The sequence below is a fragment of the Aethina tumida genome, chromosome 2, assembly GCF_024364675.1.
Source record: "Aethina tumida isolate Nest 87 chromosome 2, icAetTumi1.1, whole genome shotgun sequence".
In the NCBI taxonomy this organism is placed as follows: domain Eukaryota; kingdom Metazoa; phylum Arthropoda; class Insecta; order Coleoptera; family Nitidulidae; genus Aethina; species Aethina tumida.
The window spans coordinates 27,000,031-27,020,809 of NC_065436.1; the positions used below are offsets into that span (position 1 = coordinate 27,000,031).

General features: G+C 26.9%; 1 protein-coding gene across 1 annotated transcript in view; it reads right to left on the reverse strand.

The window, feature by feature from the left end:
• The window catches only part of LOC109595349 (beta-1-syntrophin), a 191,116-nt gene that overhangs the window by 40,208 nt on the left and 130,129 nt on the right, over positions 1–20,779 (reverse strand). Inside the window, exon 2 of the mRNA XM_020010689.2 lies at positions 19,528–19,716. Within this exon, the coding sequence (XP_019866248.2) occupies positions 19,528–19,716 (189 nt within the window). The remainder of the gene's footprint in view (positions 1–19,527; positions 19,717–20,779) is intronic.

The window sequence follows — 20,779 nt, forward strand, 5'->3', positions numbered from 1 at the left end:
CATTCATTAGCTACAGCTTGTAGTAGGTTAGGTTATAGAAGAAGAATACCTATGGGAGAATTTAAATGGTGCCGAATTAATCTTCGAGTAATTTGCTTATATGATAAACCTCCCTTAAAAAGAAAGATTATTAGTAAACGAATTTTATAAATTAATAAATATCATGTCATTTTTACAATTTTTGAATTTTTAAATATTCAGCCATACACAAATAAATGTTCACTTTTTATTAAAATTGTCATAAGAATGAAATTGTTTGCATTTCCTGGCTACGTTTTAATATTTTTAATACAAAGACAATTTAAAGGGTCGTGCAAGATTTCTTTTTATTTTTCTGGGCATATAAGCAATACGTAATTCATCTCCACATGTCTCTTCGTGATTAGTAAATGGAGCTTGAGTAATACAAGAGATTTTCGAAAATGATAAAAGGAAAAATATTGCAAGGATATAACTTTAATAATTGGTAAAGTACCCAAATCAAAATAGGCGATCGTAACATATATCATTTGAGATTAAATTCGGTCCCCAAAAGGTTGACGGCAAAAGATGGATGTGCTTTTCTTGTCAAATAATGAACTAAGGGAATTCAACCGTTGCAATTGAGATGACTATAACGTATAGGAGTTTTTTGTGGGCTCCATTATAGGCGTCATATATTGATAGCCCATCTTACCAATACATTTATAAAGCTACTAAACGATATCGTATAAACTTGAGGGGATTAAATAAAATGTATTTCCGGGGATGTCTGGAAACCTAACCTTTCCACCAAAGGAATTAAATGAAATGTGTGATATTAATGGAAAGTTTATCCAGGGCATAAAAATAATGAAGTCATTTAGTATTTATACCACACCCAAAACCATTCTAATCCCATAACTTCCATATTTTTTTAATATTTGATCATTTTTAGTAAGGTAAACAAGGAAAAGTAATATAAATAATTAAGTGTTTTTTAAAGTTTTTAAATCAACGTGAGCGTAAGAGTTTAATTAATTTAATTTATATTCTTAACTTGTTATGATGTTTTAATTTGAATTATGGGGCGAAATAAATAAACATTAAAACATAAATATTGCACAACGACTTATTTTATTTATACAATTATTTAATAAATTACTGGAAGAAAATCCGAGTAAAACATACAAAACAAAAATATGCCTTACAAAAAACCTGTGTATTGATATGTTGATTAAAGTAACAAGATTAAAAGCAATATTAAACTTTAATGAATTTAATTAACATTCAAAACTCGGAATGGGACTTTAATTTGAATTACGGAGCAAACCAAAAGTATATTTATGTATTTTATAAATATTTTTTTCAGTCCAATAAATTCATAGGAATAAAATTCAAATGCACAGTTTTTTTAACAATATTTTAAATTAAATTAAAACATACGCAATGAATTTCTGTAATAATTGAATTCTGTATAAAAACCATTATTAAAAATTTAAATTTGTTTGAAAATTACGATAATTTATTTGTATAGACTTGGATAATTAATTAAAATAGGTAAATTATGTTTACATTAAATAATTATTAAAATTAGTATTAGTTTATAATTTAGAACTTAAAAAATGTATAAAAATTATTTTAATAAATATTATATTATGTGAATATTTTATAAGCTTAAATAGTTCTATACAATAATTTAAAAGGATAAAAAAATTGAATAATACAAATTAAAATATTAAAAAAATCCTAATAATTTAATAAATATGAAAAATATTAAAGGAATACTGATTATTAACAAAATAATCCTTGATATTTATGTAAATAAGAAAAAATTATAAACGATGGTAAAGGTAAATAGACATAAAAAATCAAAAGAGTCAAAACGTTTGTAAAGAGTTAAATACGAATTAAAATATTATAAAATTAAAAAAAAAAAAAATACTAAATGAATATTAAATGTTAACAAAAACTTTAAAACTTATTTAAATAAGACAAAGTTTTAACCTTTTGTAATGATATATAGTAATTAAAAAGATTAATCAATTTTTGTAAATTGTTAAATTCAAATATTCTAATATTAAAAAATTCCAATAAGTTAAAGAAATATAAAAAATACTAAATGAATACAAAATATTAACAAAAGAATCCTTGAAATTTATATATTAAGACAAAATTATAAAGTTTAGAAATATTAAATAGAAAAAAAATTATAAAAAAGTCAACTTATATAAATTGTTAAATACAAAATAATTCTTTAAACTTAATTAAATAAGTCAAAATTACACATTGGTAAAGATAAATAGAAATAAAGAGGACCAAAAGGTAAAAACTTTTTTAAATTGTCAAAATAAGAATTAAAATATTAAAATGTGTTAATAAATTTAAAAATAAAAAATATAGGAAAGGAATACTGAATATTAACAAAAAATAGCTTGACAAAAAGATAATTATAAATATGTAAATTGTCAAAATGAAAATTTAAATTTGTTAAATATAGATAATTAGATTTAATAAATAAAATTCATGAGAAATAGTCAAAAATTAAATTCATTAAAAAAATAATTTCTTGTACCTACTTACCCATGCTTCGTGATTAAACTACAGGGATACATATCTAGTATCAAACTGTGGGAACAAATTGATATAAAATCAATTTGTGTATCTACTTAACGAGCTGTTATCTGTTAATTAAATTTAATGATTAAGAAAAGCGAAAGACACAGGGAAATAAAAGATCAGATTATATACAATTCCCCTTGGACCGTTAAAGATATCATATTATTCGACCCCCCTTTCGACCAAACGACCTAATTTCACGAAAAAACCTTACACACACACCTCCAGGTAATTCATAAAAACTGAAAGGGGTGAAGACACAATGGTAATACCCAACTACGCTTAATTCATTTAATTTCATGTCGCTGCACAAAAGTAAATGGTGTAAGGATTTTCCATTGACCGACTCGATCAATTCGTTTAATCCCAATAAAAGAGTAAACTGAAGCAACAGCGAAAGCAAAAAATAGATGCAACAGTAGTCTAGATGTGTGTGAACGCCGTGGCAGTAATTTGATTTCGTAGGCACTCATGAAATTGCAAAAATCAACGGCGCACATTTTCCTGTAACGGCGTCGCGTATCTTTTGTTGTTCGGTTATTGGCTTGCAGGAGCGACGAACATTTTTCAATACAGCGTTTTGATTTAATACACATGCATTCCACACTTTTGCCGACGTACTTTTCACCACGGGCCATTCCGAATTTACAATTAAAATCGAAAGAGAGTTTTGTTATTCAAACGAACGCGGCGCATGATGAAAACGTTGCAGGCAAATCGATTTCGTTCTCGGCGCTTTGCTTTAATTGATGTCCAACTTTTTTACTGACGAAATGATAAAAAAAAGAACGGGCGATTTCGTTTGATCAAAACATGCGGTCGCAGAATCCAACTAACGCGGCTGGAATCGCATAAAGGACAACAATTAGATATTGTTTTTTCGGTGTTATTTTCTTTCATCGCAATCGGTAACGACGCACTCGCTAAGCTGTGTGTTTAGCAAAGTATTTAGGGTTGTTAGTGCCGCGCCCCGTAGATATGGGTCTAAACAGGAACGGGGATGATTCAGCTAAGCAAATAAAAAGCCATAAACCCGGGCGTAGTGACGGGTGGGCGTCGGGACGTGCAAACAATCAACAGGGAGACGGCAACAACCAATTGGCTCCTCAAACATGCAGCCACTCAAGACGTCAATTTGCCCTTTATGTTGACTAATAAGCAACATAATGATACGACGAACAATGCCGTTGTTAGACGTAGCAAGCTGTTTCTGCTGGGTGTCAAGTTTATAATCAAAACGGTATTTGTGAGGCGTAATAATTGCGGACAGATCAAAATATGCATGTCTTGTAAGTTCTATTGAGGCTATGGTTTCAAAGATATTTGGCAAAAAAGTATCGTAGTCATATTTAACTTACTAAAAGATGATAATTATTTAATATTATGTACAATATTACTCCGTGTTATTAAATTATAAATTTTTAATTTTATTATCAATTCTATTTTTTATGTAATTTACTGCAATAATTGAAAATAAATGTATGTTGGAGAATATTGCTTTTAATTTACCTATAACTTTTTTTGTGTTTCAAAAATATTTGATGATTATTTCGATATACAAACCTTTTCAAAAAATAACAAATGCTTTTTAATAAACAATGTACCTAATTTTTGTTAAATTTTCAAGTAATTAATAACGTAATAAAAATTAATTAATTAATTAAAATTGTACAACTACATATTTTTTACTAATAATATAAAATCCTTTCGAATGTAGTTACAAAGCTTTTTTTTAATTTTATTTTTTATACTTTTACAGTTGGAAATAAATATATTGACAGTTTAGTGATTGTTATATTTCAATTTCTACATGAAAGTTTAAAAAAAAATAACTAGTGTATTATATTATTTTTTTTCTGACAAATTATTATTAGTACAAATATTTGTACTAATAAAAATTTGTCTATATACACGTATGTTATAATAAAAATTGTTTGAAAGATGATAGAGATGGCATTTAGAAATCAGTAATTATTGTTAAATTTCCATAAATGTTTGTCTTTTTTTTTGTAATAAACGTAAAATAAATTTTTGATAAACATTCCAAAACTGCAATTGTTTAAAAAAATACTAAATTGTATGTTTTTTTGTATCAAAATTTACTTGTTTTAAATGTCAAGATGACAAAATAGTTCTAATTCTGGGATTGAAAGTTGAAGAATTTTTTTTTTTTTTGAAAATCTTGTAGAAATGAATTTACATGAACAGTTTTAATTTTCACAATTTATTTTGTGATTAATCCATAATTTCACTTTTTTCGTAGTAAATAAATCTGTTTTGTAAATATTTCCCTAAAAATATTTAATATAAAACAATATTTAAAAATAAAGTTATATGTTGTCATTAAATTTAACAATTTTATTCTTATTACTACCCATTTTTAAATACTTTCTTTACACCACTAATAAGTGCTCTTAATATAACATTTTAATAATATAAAAAAAACAATTATTAAAAGATTTATTAAATTATAAATTGTCATCATATTCAATAATTTTATTATCATTTACAATAATTTATTAATAATTAATAGTATGTTCGAATAATATAAAAAATCACTAAAAAAGTTACTAAACGCTTAAAAATTCACAAAAACTTATGAAGTTACTAACATCTAAAAAATTACCAAAAACGTAAAAATCACTAAAATTTCAAAATATGACTAATAATATAGAATGTTACTGAAATTTCTAAACATCACTAAAAATATAAACAGTTACAACAGTTCACTAAAGATTATAAAAGTAACTAATATACAAAAATCAGTATAAATGTAAAAAATTAGTAAAAACATAAAAAAGACAATAAAAAGGCCAAAAATCACTAAAGCCATTTTCATTGTTAAAATATTTTATAATTAATTAATTAATTAATTAATGTATTAGAATAAATAAAAAGAAATAATAAAAATTGTCATAAAATCTGAACACAGTTGGTAAAGTATACAGTGTAATGCTTATTTATAAATTTCGAACCGTTGTTATCATTATTCTTATTATTAATTTATTTATTTTAATTGTAAATGTTGATAATATTAATTTTTAGAAAAAAGTTTTCGCATTAAAATCATTAATTTTTAATTCCAAATCAAAAGAAGTTCGAAATAAAACATTGTCCCATTCACATGTAAAACGGTGGGTACGTTGCGTGGTTGTAAGTAATTGCATCCCCGCCGATTCTTTTGTCCGGCACGGGGAGTATGAGGGCCCGTATGAAATTGTGTCGCGCACAAAAGCCAACTTTCCGACCGCATTTTTATTACATGTAAAATAAATCAGAATGGGGGCGTCGCGGCGCTTAAAACAATGCAGGCGTCCGCGTTTACGTGGGCCCGGAGACCCGGCTTCCGACTCGCACAATGGTGTCTTTCCTCGGGGCGGTTTTTTGCAACGGTCTTCCGCCGGCATTAATCATTCTTTTAGCTCGCCTCATCCCTGGATGATCCTGGTCAGGAATTATAAAACGGCAAAGTCGAATCGGTAATGCCTAGCCGAGGAGTTTCGTGCACCTCTGACAACCGATTTCTCTTCGTTCGGGAGGATTTCAGGAAAGATATAAAATAATGGCGCGAAGAATTGAGTCTTAATTTATTAAAAGGTTTTACGTTGCGAATGTTTATTATATTTTACGTGGTTTATTATAACATATGCCACTGAAAAATTTTGATTAAAAATTCGCCAGGCAAATAATTTTTTTAGAATGTTAAGTACATTTTAGTTAGTAAGCCTTTAAAGTGTAAACATTGGTTTTGAAACAATATGTACTTTTATAATAACTCTTGGTGGTAAAGTTGCTTTTGATATGTTTTACTTTAATAAAGGATAAAGTGTCCGGAAACTTTTGATGTTTTAGTATAAACAAAACTTTTGCTTTGTATAAATTTATTTTAAAGTTTTATATAAAATATAAATAATTTTCTTTACTGTATAACTATGTACGTGATAATATATGTAAAAAATAAACATTAAAATTTAATATAAATAAACGAAAAATAGTAAAACACATAATTTAATTAATTGGAAATCTTCTGTGACATTATGAATTTACAATTATTTTATTTTACTTTTGAATAAGAATACTCAATGTAATTATCATAAATTTAAATATAATGGTGAATTATTTTTTGGTTGATAAGTATATTTTAATAAGAAAATCTTAAAACTTATATATATATATATATATATATATATTATATGTATAATTTCTGATTTAATATTTCGAATGTACAAAATGTACTAAACTAAATAATTACGTACATGAGCATAAATGTATAAAAATAACATTTTTTTTAACAATGTTCAATTATTTTTTAGGTTATTAAGTACGTTTTCTGAGTTAGTGTTAACTTGGACACAAAATTACTTATAAAATTACTCTTAGCGAGAAAGATGCTTTTGATATGTTTTAATTTATTAAAGGATAAATGGACCGCAATTTTTTCTTATAAACAAAACATTTGATATATATAATTTCTCATTGAATATTTACAATACACATAATGTAATAAATATAATTACGTACGTGATAATAAATATAAATGTACAAAGACAATGAAATTTAATTAATTAATTAATTAGACAAAATAAAAAATGGTAAATTGGAGATAATTGGACCTTTCATCCCATTTGATATCTATTGATTAAATTACAATTTACTTTCTAATTATGAAATTCGACAATGTAATTATTGTAAATTAAAATATTATAGTAAATTATTTTTAAGTAGTTAATTTTGTTTTAGTTAGTGAACCTTGAACTTAATTGAAACAACATGTACATTTAAAATTAGCCTTTGTGGGGGTAATTGCTTTTGATGCGTTTTACTTTGTTAAGGGATAAATGGAATGCGATGTTTTCATACTTTATTATATATAAACAAAACAATTATATATTTCCTCATTTAATGTTTAATTTAAAATATATATAAAGCACGTACTAAATTTCATATGAAATAACAAATGAAAGATTAGAGATAATACAATCTTTATCTCATTTGATATTGTGAATTTACAATTTATTTTCCAATTTTGAAATTAATCATTTTTAAGATTTTATATTTTAATGTGGGATAAAAATACTTTTGTAGTGTAATTATTGTTAATTAAAATATTATGGTCAAGTATTTAAGTATACTTTATTTTAATGTGGTAAATATATTTCACATAGTAAACCTTTATAATGAAAACTTTGAAACAACATGTACTTTTATAATTATGATATTTGTAAAGGTTGAGGCTTTCGTGACCATTGTTTCCATATCTATAGCTGTTCGTCGACCAATAAACCTGAACAACTTTAGATATGATATGTCATTTTAATTTTGAATAAAAGCACTACATTAAATAAAATATTATAGATAATTATTTTTAGTTTGTTGAAATAACATATACTTTTAAAATTACCCTTTTACTTTATTACACGATAAACTGAATACACAATTTTGGTGTTTTATTGTAACAAAAGTTTTGGTTTAAATAATTTTTCATCTAAAGTTCAACTTAAAATATATACAATGCACAATTTAATTACGAATATATATTTAGAAAAACAATGAAATTTATAAATATTAATATATATATATATAATTTTATTTTAATTTATTTGTTATAAATATCATACGAAATTAATATAATAAATCAAATGAATATTGTATGTGAAGACACGTGCGAATTTTAGAATTTATAACGTACAAAAACAATAAAATTTATATAAATTAGTATTTATTTAATTTTATTCTTATTACTTATTTCATATTTTATGTATTTGTTTGTTTTAAATAACATGAAAAAATAATTAAATAAACCAAACAAATAATTGTATTGGTATTCCATTTTCAATTTATTTTTTATTCATGAAGTTGTTATTAAAATTTTACGTTATATTATTTTAATATTTTATAAAAATCCGGACGTAATTTTTGTTGCTATTGTTATTAAATATAAATAATTAATTTATATTTATATTTATTCTTTAGGTTATTAGGTGTGTTAGTTAATACCCCACTAGAATGTAAATTGTAAAACAAGTACTTTAAAATTATTTTCTTGATACGTTTTACATTATTAAACAATAAAGTCAAATTTTGACATTTTGTTCCAAAAAAATTTTTTGGTACGTACTTACGTATTTCTTTTCGTTTAATGTCTAATTTAAAATATACACACAATATACAAATACGAACGGAACAATAAATGTAAATAATGTATTTACATACTAGAATAGAGAAAATTTATTCTATATGACATCAACACAACCAATTTATTTTAAATTATGAAATTCATCGTTTCTAAAATTTTATAATACATAAAAGCATAACGGATTTATTTTACTTCATGTAAAAATATTGTTAAATAAATATGTTTCGTTAATAACAATGAAAAAGAGAACTGAACATTTTTACAAACTGAATTAACAATTTATCCGTTAACAACAGGTATTTTTATACATCAAGTTGTCAATTTTGAAATAAATTGTATTTTTTTGTTGATTGTATTTTTGAAACGGCAACATTATATTAAAAACAAATGAAATAAAGTTGACTGATGTATCCATTTTTTTTTAAATCGAATTAACGATGCGAGCATTCCGGCGTTTCGAATATAAAGATACGCACGATTTGTTTGATGTAAAGGCCTTGCAAAATATGTTGGCCAATTTGGCGAAAGGAATGCAATAAAAATGTCACATTAAAGAGTACCTCGTTTTTCCTCAATTCAATTAAAATGTTCCACAATACGAAATGAAATTCACAACGGAAAATAATACCGTGGCATCGATCACGTATATACAGTGGTGATCAAAATTATCGGATAATTTTATGTAATTGATATGATTTTGTTAATCTCAGTTTATTGAAAATTCATTAACTTGAAGATATCGTAACACAACTGATGAAGTGATCAATATTATTAAAATGTTTCAATATTATTTGCATTTATATTTTTAACAGTGGATTGTGTTCAGTTTATGTTAAAAATCGAAGTCTTCAATGTTGTAAGAGGGGTAAAAACAAACATTTATCAGAACATTTGAAAGAACGAATTATAGATTTTCATAGTGATGAACGCAAATATAAGAATTAGTATCTAGCAATCTTGTTGACTCGATAAACAAGCAATATCGAGAAGTATTAAACAAAATGGTTATGGTACAAAATATTAAACAAATAAAATATTTTCAAATTTATTTCATATCGCTCATATGTAGAGCAACTTTAGAAATTTTTATTTGTCTTGGTAAAAATGTTATTTGTCTTGATAAAAACAATACAACTGTATAATTGTTTATTAGTGGGTTTAGTTAGGTATTTATTAATATTTTAAATATTCAAAGGTCAAAAGAAAAATAATTTGCCTGTAGTTTAGAATTTTCAACAAGATAAGATTCAAAACACACATCCATGCTGCAGATGGTGAATATCTTAGTTAGTTAATATTAAATAAAATGACTATCTATTTATTTAAATGTATTTTAAAAGAAAATATACAAACTAAACTAATGAAATGAAGAATAAATTTAATTTTTTTCTATACCTTTGACCATCACAGTATATTTTTTTAATCCTTAGTAGTTTGGGAGTTTTACAACATTTTTTTACGACTGAACTAATAAAATGTGTAAGAACGTGGTTTTTATATTGTTATGTTTTAGGCTTTACTGGCGAATTTATTTCGTACATTGAGCGGAAAAGGCCATCACACTAAAAGGGTTCTCTCTGTACTCGAGAGCGCTAAAAGAAGAAGCAAAATATCATTCAATTAAAGGAGGTGCTCTCGTAAAGATTTTGGAATCGTAAAAGTGCATTGCACGATTTACGGCCAGAACAAAAACGGAAATAATTCATTTATAATTATAGCCAAGCTTAAAGGCTCCAACTTAAAACACGGGCAATGAATCGTTATTTTGCGCGGAGATCGTTAATTAATGTTTTACTGGCGGCGCAATTTTAATTTGGCTCCACGACTTTAAATCAATTAGCATTAAGCACAGCAAACGTTTGATTGCCTACTTCACGTGCCACGTCACAATTACATGGGAAAACTGTTCGTCAAAAAATGTATGAAACCCACTAGATAAAGTATTCAGATTGATTTCCGTACGCCGCCACACGTTATATCGTGTTCATCAAATAAGCGTTGCGAACCGCGTTCGGCCCGGACACAAAGAGCTGAACCGTTGCCGAAAGAAAGCGTACAAATTGAATTTCCGATAGAGAGATCTTCTCTTAATACCGAAATGTCTGAAAAAAAAACCGGGGCCATTTATATGAAATTCTAATGCGGTGAGCACACGCATAAAAAAAGATAACAAAGATCAAAAAGGTTAGCTCATAAATATATAGGACGTTCCGCGTGCCGGTCAAAAACAAGATATGAATGTTAACGGGGACTGTACACAAAAAGGCGGAAAATTTGATTTGGTCTTTTCCCCCCGAAACATCAAATTGGCTTATCGTAGTTAATTTCTGGTCCGGATACGGCAGCCCAAGAGATGATGGATGTTGTACGTCAACTTTCAGGGGACATCTCGTAATGTGTCATAAATTGTGATTCATTTCGTCCGCAGGAAAAATGACCGACCATCCCGTATATTTTCTTGTTACATAAAACGAAATTTTAGTTTGATATTTATAAAAATTATTCTGCCACGGAATTGTAGCGTTCGACTCCTGGAAATAAAGTAAAACGAGATCTAATTTCGTTAGTGCAGTCTGTACAAGAAATTTTGTAAAGGATGCCTGGAAGTTTTTTATCTTCATGCACCCGTTACCATCCACTTTTAAAATATATTTGCCGTTTGGATTTTTAAAAAGGAAACGTGTTTTATCTTATTCTAGATTTCTTATTAGATTACCATGCTGGAAGCTTATTAAATTCCTGTTAAATTGGTCTTTAGATAATTAGACTGTGTGTTTTTCTCATCTCGAATATTAAAAAGGGTCATTTCTGCCGAAAATAAGGCAATTACTAAAAAGGTCAGATAAACCCTAACACAGAGAAGTTTGTTAAAATTATGTCAAAAGTTCGTGGAATTAATTTCGAATGGTTTTTATTTGTGTCAGTAATTCCCCAGATACTTACATCAAAATTAGGATATTAAATATTTTGTTTCTAAATTAATGAAAAAGAAATTAATACATCTGTATTCCCCGTTCCAATTAAGTTACAAAATTTATTAATATGAAGTCAAATTGAAATTATATATGAGTGATTAAAATTGATGAATGCATTCTTAAAAATTACAGTAAAATGGCAATAATGAATTAGTTTTATTGTAAACAGAGGAATTTCGAGGAAATCTCAAAACTCTATATTTATATTTATTATTAATGAAAAAAATTTCAAGTAAATACAATTTTCTTTTAAATATTTCTTTTTTAAATTTTGAAATTAAATGTCAAATTTAAAGAAAAATTCAAATTAAAAGTGCCAAATTAAAAAAATACAATAAAGCAATTCTATTGAGTATTTCTCATTATAATATACTTTAAACAAAAATATTCAATATGTTTTAACTTCATTATTTATGAAAACATTAAATATTTAGAAATTAAGGTGAAATGAAATTTATTGAGTAAGTTTGTGAGGATTTTACACCAAACAGAGTCATAACGTTAAAAAAACACATTAAAAATAATTATCTTCTATTTTAACATTTTGTGTAAAGTGATATATGTATTATAAAGTCACTTCTAAAAAAAATGTTAAATATTTAAAATTGCTTAAGATTAAATAAAATTAAAAGCATAACTATGTATAATTATACATAATGGTAACACATGAAATCAGTCGTATTGATTTTCGATAAATTATTAAAAAATATATAAAAATACTTCCACTAAAAATAATTATTTAGACCTAATATATTGTAAAAATTGAAATAATTATAATAAATTTCACTTTTGAAATATCCTTCCCACAATCTAAGATAACAATTCAGACTGCTTAAAAATTATTAAATATGTAGAAATTCATTATTAACTTATTAAAACTAAAAGCAGAGGAAATAAATAAAGGTAACACACGAAATCCATAGATTTTTGATATATTATTACAAAAGATAAAAATACTGCATCTGAAAAATAATTATCTTCGATCTAATATTTTGTAAAGAGTGAAATAAATTATTATAAAATGTAACACTTTAAATTGTTTAAAAATTAATTAAATATGCAAAAACTAACTGAAAACTTAAATTATGCTAAAATCATTAATGTACAGAGAATATAAATACATATAGGTACAAAATTTATCATATCGATTTTTGATAAATATTTCATAAACGTCAAAAAGTAATTTATATTTAAGTGTGCAATTTAGATTTCCAGGGGATTATCGCATCTGATCCCTTTATTGATTTATTATCAAAAAAGTATAAAACTTCGTCCCTGTAGATATTGGCGGTTAACTTTGAAAGTTTTATTAACCGTACAGATTCAAACTGCTTAAAACTTCATATTTTAAAACACTTTGGTGTCGGTTTAATGGGGAAAACACAAACAGAAATCCAGTATCCAGTATTCACGTGAATTTATGGTCGCCCGCTTCAATTGGATGTTTCTTTCTATTTGTCGCAGTAAATAGAAGAATTTTCCGGCTCGTTAAAACATAGTTATTCCATATCCTAATATTAAAGCCGGTTTTAATGAGAAACGAATGTACGAGGGCCGCGATTAAAAAAAAAATGGTGACGACAAACCAAAATAGTTCGGCGTGGTGTGAAATTCACCTTATTAAAAAGTTGTTATGCCCATTTTGTTTCGGAGCTAATTTAAATTCCCATTTAGCGAGCGCCTTTGATAAAATGTACGCGAAATTACTTACTTAATTTGAAGTTGATGTCGGAATTATTTTTCTTTTTGGACGTGTCGGAAAGTTAATTGGTAATTAAATGTTTTTCGCTTTTATATCTTTCATAACATTGGATATTGCTGCTGTAAATTATACTAAATACGTTACTTTATTAAACGCGAAACTTACGAAATGGACGAAATTCATTTGAATAAATATTTTATTACTGTAGTTTTATTTTACCATAGTTCAGTCGAATTACTCGAACTTTAATTAAAAGTTACGAAATTACAGTTATTCAATTATTTCCGTCTAGATAAAACGAAATGAATATATATATATATATATATATATATATATATATATATATATATATATATATGTTTTTGAATTTGTAGGATTTATATCGTTCATAAGTTTACAATTGGATAAAATATAGTTTATTTACTAATTTAATAATTTTGTGTGTAGTTTTAATTTGAAATTAAGTTTTGATAACAAAAGTGTAAGTAGAGAATTACTTGTAATTTTAATTCGAAAACTGAATCTAAAATAAGTCAGAATATTTGGCGCCCAGTTTTAATTTTTTAATGTTTAACGAGTTCAAAACATTTTATTTACTTTATTATTTAATGCTAAATAGGAATTACTAATTAAATGCGATCAAAATATTTTATATTTTATTTATTTAAATTAAACCTTAACAAAAATAATGTCGCTGTTCACAGTTCAAAAGTATATTATTGTTAAAATTTACAACTTTAAAATAAATTTTAATATTTTATTGGGTATACTTTGCTTGTTATAAACATTTATAAGGGAAATAGGCATAGATTTAACAAGATATCGGCAAAGGTCCAATTTCTTGACTTTAGTTAATAACCACAGTATATCTAAATTTGATGACTTTTATGAGTAAAGCAACACTTGTAATTGTTCCATAAATTTTCAATTGGATTTTGATCCGGACTTTGTGCCGACCAATTCAGAATTTCTACATGATTATATGTATATTATTAAATTATCAGGCATAAAAATCCATGTAACTGGTAAATTATCATTGTCAAATGATTTCAATACATCCATTATGATATTTCTGTACAAAACGATTCATTTTATCAATAATTTTCTGTAACTCCAAACCATAATGGTTTCTCCGCAGTGTTTCAAGATATTTCTAGTCTGTCTGAGGCTCCAACTTTTATTTGGAGTGCCACCAATGTTGTTGTTGTTTGTTGTTTTGTTTGTTTATTTGTTATTGTTGTTTGTTTGTTTGTTTTTTATGTTTGTTTGTTTACCATCTGAGCCTGTTCTATCGAATTTGTATTCATCACATCAAAGTACTCTTCACGATAATTCTGGAAAATAATTAATATATTTTTGTATATTTTAGTCTTATTCGGATATTCATTTTCGATGCTAATGGTGTCTTTACTGAAATACATCCTTGTACGTTTCATTCACTCAGTCGACGCCTGATTGTTCTATTAGACAATGCCTTACATATTTAATTTGCTTAGAAGCCAAGAAAGAATTTCATTTACTGATTCTTCCAATTTGTCTGAGTATAAAGGGAGATGTTTTTGAATAGGACATTTTTCATAATATTTTCAAATGAACTCATATTTGTTGATCATGTAAATTATTTTTCGAGAGCGTTTTAAATTTTTAGCTGTGTCATAAACATTTTGACCTTAATTTTCATGTTAATTATTATTATTTTTCTCTGGAGAACTATGTTTATTTCTTCCCACTTATAGTGAGTTATTCAATAAAATATAATAAATATTAATATTAAAAATAATTTCTTATTATTAAGACAGATTATTAATATTGTTAAATAGTTATGGTATTGTTAAATAATGTTAAATATATTTGTATGTGCTATTTCATTGACCAACCAAATCAGACTAATATGTGAGTTTAAAGTAATATCACCTACTTTTTTAATATGTTTCACAAAAAACAATGTATAGATTATTGAAAATTATTTTATAAACTAACTGGTCAAAATTTCAATTAAATCCACTGCAGTATATCAAGAAGAATTCAATAAGATAAGATCCAAGACAAATAATCAAATGTGTTAAATGCACCTTTAAATGGTATATTAGAAATAAATTTTTTCAAGATTCTATTTAATAATATTTTTCTTACAAATATTTTGTGAGAAAGTGGTGTAAAATCATTCTTTTACATAGAGCTTAATTATTTTCGTAAAGGTACATTATTAGTAAAGAATAAGTTGAAGTTAGGATATAGCTTCAGTCTAGTCTTTAGGAAGCATTTAAATTTAAACTTTCCATAAAACGGTAATTAATAAATGACAGCAGTTTTCTGATTTGGATATCTTGCTATCTATAATCACTGTCTACGTTTCAAGGGCTTTTTTCTTTTGTTCAGAATATTAATAAGAAACGCACTGATAAAAAGTTCTAATTGTTTTTGTTTAAATAAAAATTTAAGTTTTAAATACCAAATAATCTTTGAATATAAAAAACTCTTCACAAATCAAAGGATAGAAAAGTACAGTTAAGGTTCAGTTAATTTCATTGGTTAAAGTAGTAACGTCTCTAACACGCTCTGTTCCATAAGGACTTAAGTCACCATTTAGTTCATCCCCTTTTTAGAATTTTTTGTACTTTTCAAAACAAAGTCATGTCTTACTGGATTATTTACTGTTTGTAAGTTCAATTTATTACGTTATTTTTTAAATTGTTGTTTTATATTATTGTTAGCTTTTATTTGTTTTCCTACTATGTTAATATATAATAGTTAGGTTATTCATTTCCCGGATTACAGTTGAAAATGGCTGATTCTATCATTATATAAGAAAAGTTGATCAACGGAAGTAAAAGTTAGTCTTATCCATTATAGGACGACGACTCTCACCATATGTCAGGGTTCATGTGAAATGCACTTAATACTATTGGTTGCATACGTATAGTACTTGGATGTACTTAGTGCTAAGCAGGGGTTGGTACTCGAACCGATGTGACGGTAGAGGAGGGCGTACAGTTAAGTTCCGTCAGGAAAACTGAGTAGAAGTCTTGACTTGACTTGACGTTCAATGCGACTCTGAATTGTTTAACTGTTGCTTATAATCCTGCACCTGTTGTTTAATTATATTCTAAGGACTTCATGTGTGTTATTTATAAACAAAATTCGAAATGGCCGATAATCCTGACCGTGTTGCGACATATATATGATTATATTATGAAATAAACGAAAAAATATACTATGACATTAAAATTTTAATAAAGTTTCATTTAGATATTTAAATTAATCTTTTAATATTTAATTGATTAAAGTTAATGTAATTCAAATTGAAAATGTAATATTAAAATTTACAATGAAACGACGATAGTTTAATTATAATTTAAAAATTATATTTATACAAAAAAATAAGTATGTAAAGAAAAATATAACTCTTCATATTATTGGTATATTTTCGAATGTTGTGACTAGTTAATGTCAGAATTTAATAATTATGATGACGCTAATTTAGGGAAGCGATTAAAATTCAAGTCACCGACCAACAACGGAGAATGATGGACGACGTCATTAGCGTGACCGCCGTCCTAAATAAATTTCTTAACAGTCGATTCTGCATTTGAGCCATCTGGGCAGTTGGAAAACTTCCGGCCAACGGTCGCAGAGAAATATGGGATCCCTTTCATTAAATTATCTTTGCGAGGCAGGGAAGCATGGCTAATTCGGTGTCGGACCGCAGGAATTTATGTAGTAAACGGGTCCCGGGTCCGGGACAACATTTCGCCCGTGCCTAGTTATTAGGAATATTGGTCGACGGGGCAATCGCATCAGTCGACATAAGCCGGACAAATCCCCGCAATCCGAAAGCCGAAGATAAACATTGGCCGTGATTGAACATATGCAAAGAGATGATCGAAACTGCAAATCCCCGTTGGACCAGTGGCGCCCGATAAAAATGGATTACCGACCGCTGCTTATCGGAACAATTGTCATAATAAAAGCAACAATTGGGGATTTGTCGCGTTTGGACAATATTGGAACGCCCGGTTATCGGTTTTACAAAGGTCCTTTTTGCCCATCGTCATACCTCATACGATGCATTGTCCATGGCAATCCGTGTACTAATAATTAATTATCATTTCGTTCGCAAGTAAAAATGTTATTAATCCCGTGGCATAAATAGAATTTGTTCGGCTTAGTATTGGGAATGGCGTATGATGGAGGTTGGGCAAATAAGCGGCACTAGTTTATTCACACTCCATCATCGTTGGAAACTGGCTGTCGTAGTAATTCAGTGCATTATATGGCATATAATCATTAATCAGGGCGTTAACAGCGTAACAAAATGCCTTATCAATGGACCGACTTGATATAGGCGATGGGCCAGCGTACAGTCCTCAATAATGTTCGATTACTTGTCGTATTGGCCGTCGATTTATTGGGACGTTTGCGCAATCTGGTTCATATGAGGTTTGAATGTTGTGTTATTACGGGCGGAACCGTGCATATATTGGAATTATATGGCGTAAATTATTTTAACTGAATATAAACTCATTCATGTAAATTAAAAATAATTTTAAATGAATGTTCAACTGATTGTTTTTTATTAACATTTAAAATTGAAATTATTTTGTGCTTTCAATTAATAACTGTAATAAAATGTAAAAATTTATGAAATAAAAAATTTTAAATTTTAGCAATAAAAAGAAAAATTACGTTTCATTAAAATTTACATTTTTAAATTGAGTATCTTTAAAAACACAATTGTTAACAATTAGAACACAAATTTGTGTCTGCGTTTGTGTGCCAAGGTTTTTGAAAATTACATAAAATCCTTAAAGTAATTTATCTATTATATTTATTGACTATTATTATTTTTTTATATAAAATACCATAAAAAAATTGAGAAAAAATATAAATTGAAATAATGGTTTCATCAAAAATAAAAAAGTGTATTATTTATTGATTTATTCAAAATTGGTTTCACAACATTAAAATTTATGTGTCTTTTGAAATTAATTTTCTATTAATTAATTAATTAATTAATTAATTAATAACAATATTTTATTTTATTTGTGCTCAGCATCATCAAAAGTGTTGTATACCAAATTTTCAAGTCCTGCTTGAAATAACTAAGAAAAATTAAAAATAGATACATTCTATTGTATTTAATAACTATAATTAATTTTAAAACAATATTTAAATTAAATAACAAAATTGTGTTAAGCATCATCTAAAGTATGCCAAAGAAATACTAAAAATAAATATATTTGTTTATATTCATTATTTATTATTATATTTTCGTATAAAGAACCATAAAAAATGAGAAAAATCATTAATCAAAACATCTAAAATAATAAACTGAATTATTTATTGATTTCTTCACAAAAAAATTAAAAATATAATTTAGATTTAAGTCATTTCATTTAATCATACTGTACAATGTACCGTAAAAAAATTGACATTAATTATAAATTAAGATAGTGGTCTCGTGCAAATTAATAATTCTTTCTTTAAAAATTGAGTACGCTTGAAAAATGTAAACGACTTTAAAATATTCGTGTATAAATCATACACATAAAGAAAAATGAAAATTTTAAACAAAAATATGAAATACGCTTTGTATCCTTTTTACTTAGTACGAAGTAAATCTTTTACCAGACGAGACAATTTCTGTAAAATATCGCGCAATGTATCAGGTTGGCAGGTTATAGCCTGCACTGTATATACCTGATAAAGAATGACCAAACGTATCCATCAATATTCTCAGCGGAAAACGCGAAACCCCAAAACAACAGATAATCCCATGAAAAATGCATTTATAAACAATACTTCTGTCTGTGCTTCAACAGACAGCTTCAAAATATATATCACAGTAGGAGAAGCGTCCGATTTCGGCAACAACATTGATTACCTATAAATTAAATGTTGTATATTGAGCATCCGCCATTTATTTAAATAGTTGCGCATTCAGCAAAAGTTGGATTAGAAACTAGTGTAAGTGACTTATAACATAATTTATGTGCGCATTCGCCAAATTTTAAACTAGATATTAAGTGACGTACCAAATAAAACAAATTGGAATATTTATATAGAGTAATATAATAATTTAAATAATGATATCATCGTGCGGCCAAATTTACGTGTTAATATCAAAATATTCTCACCTGGATCCGGATACCTGAAGTTCCTGGCGAGGTGGCAAAGTTGCAGCGGCAGGTAACGAGTGTCAGCCCTTTGGGGAGACTTTACCGCCGGCGGTGCCCCAGTGAGAAAACCCCTTTGCAGTTCCCAGCCCACTTCGGATATTATGCTGGCTTTTCTGAAGTAAGGCGTCACCTCCCGCAGATATTTCACTGAAACAAACAAAATTCAGTTGACAACATTTTTAATATGACTCAAAATTAGTGTGCAATTTCGCAATAAAATTGGACCGTGTTTAATAAGAAAAACACGCTGCCAGGATATTTTTAAAATGGGTTTATGAGAAAAACTTCTTCTACATATGATGCGTTTTATGCACAATAAACCACCGAAGCTCAAAATGATAGCTCATAAAGTCGAGTAAGTATGACGCTTTGTTTTGGACGTATATAATTTCGCCGTTAGTTACCCGACTGCACTGGAGCTTTGTCTTAAAGCAGTTTACTCGGGAACGCAATTAAATCACTCAAGGATGCTAATAAAATTTCGTTTATAAACATTTAATTTTGTTGTGGCTTTTGTTCTACTGTGTAATCTCGGTTAATAATTTTACAAAAGTAGCTAATTCAAAGTGGACAGGTACTCAAATAATTAGAAAATATAGATCAAGAAATTGCCTATTTTTTTTTAATTTAGAATAAAATGTAGTATCATGAGACGATCTAATACCTAATAAAATTTTCGAAATGAAAAATGTGTAAGTCACAGGCTTATAGATGTGTAAAGCTCGCAGAAGTCTTTAAATCTAAGACCGACTGATTGAATTCCTTTGTGAAAATTTCAATTTAATAAACTATTCGAGATTTATTTCACGGATATTCAACACATTCTCAATACTCATATATTTATAACTTCAGGCAGGATCAAATAGGACACCACAATAAGAAATCGTATATATCGAGTTAAATTTGTCAAAGTCAAATTTCGATAGAAAGTTCTACTTTGTTAATAAATTTAAATTAACTCAATTCATCTTAACTTTCGATCATAACATTGTCGTTTAATTAAAATTTAATTAATACGAAAACTTAATCAATTTAAAGTATTAATTAAAAAAATAAATGAAACCGAATAGAAACAACAGCGAAAACGACCCCAAACCATTAAAACAAACCATACTTCACATCTCGTATGATAAAACATAAAATAAGCTGCAAAAAGTGGAAACAGAAACTTCCCACATTAATAACAAAACTAAACAACAGTCAAACTGAT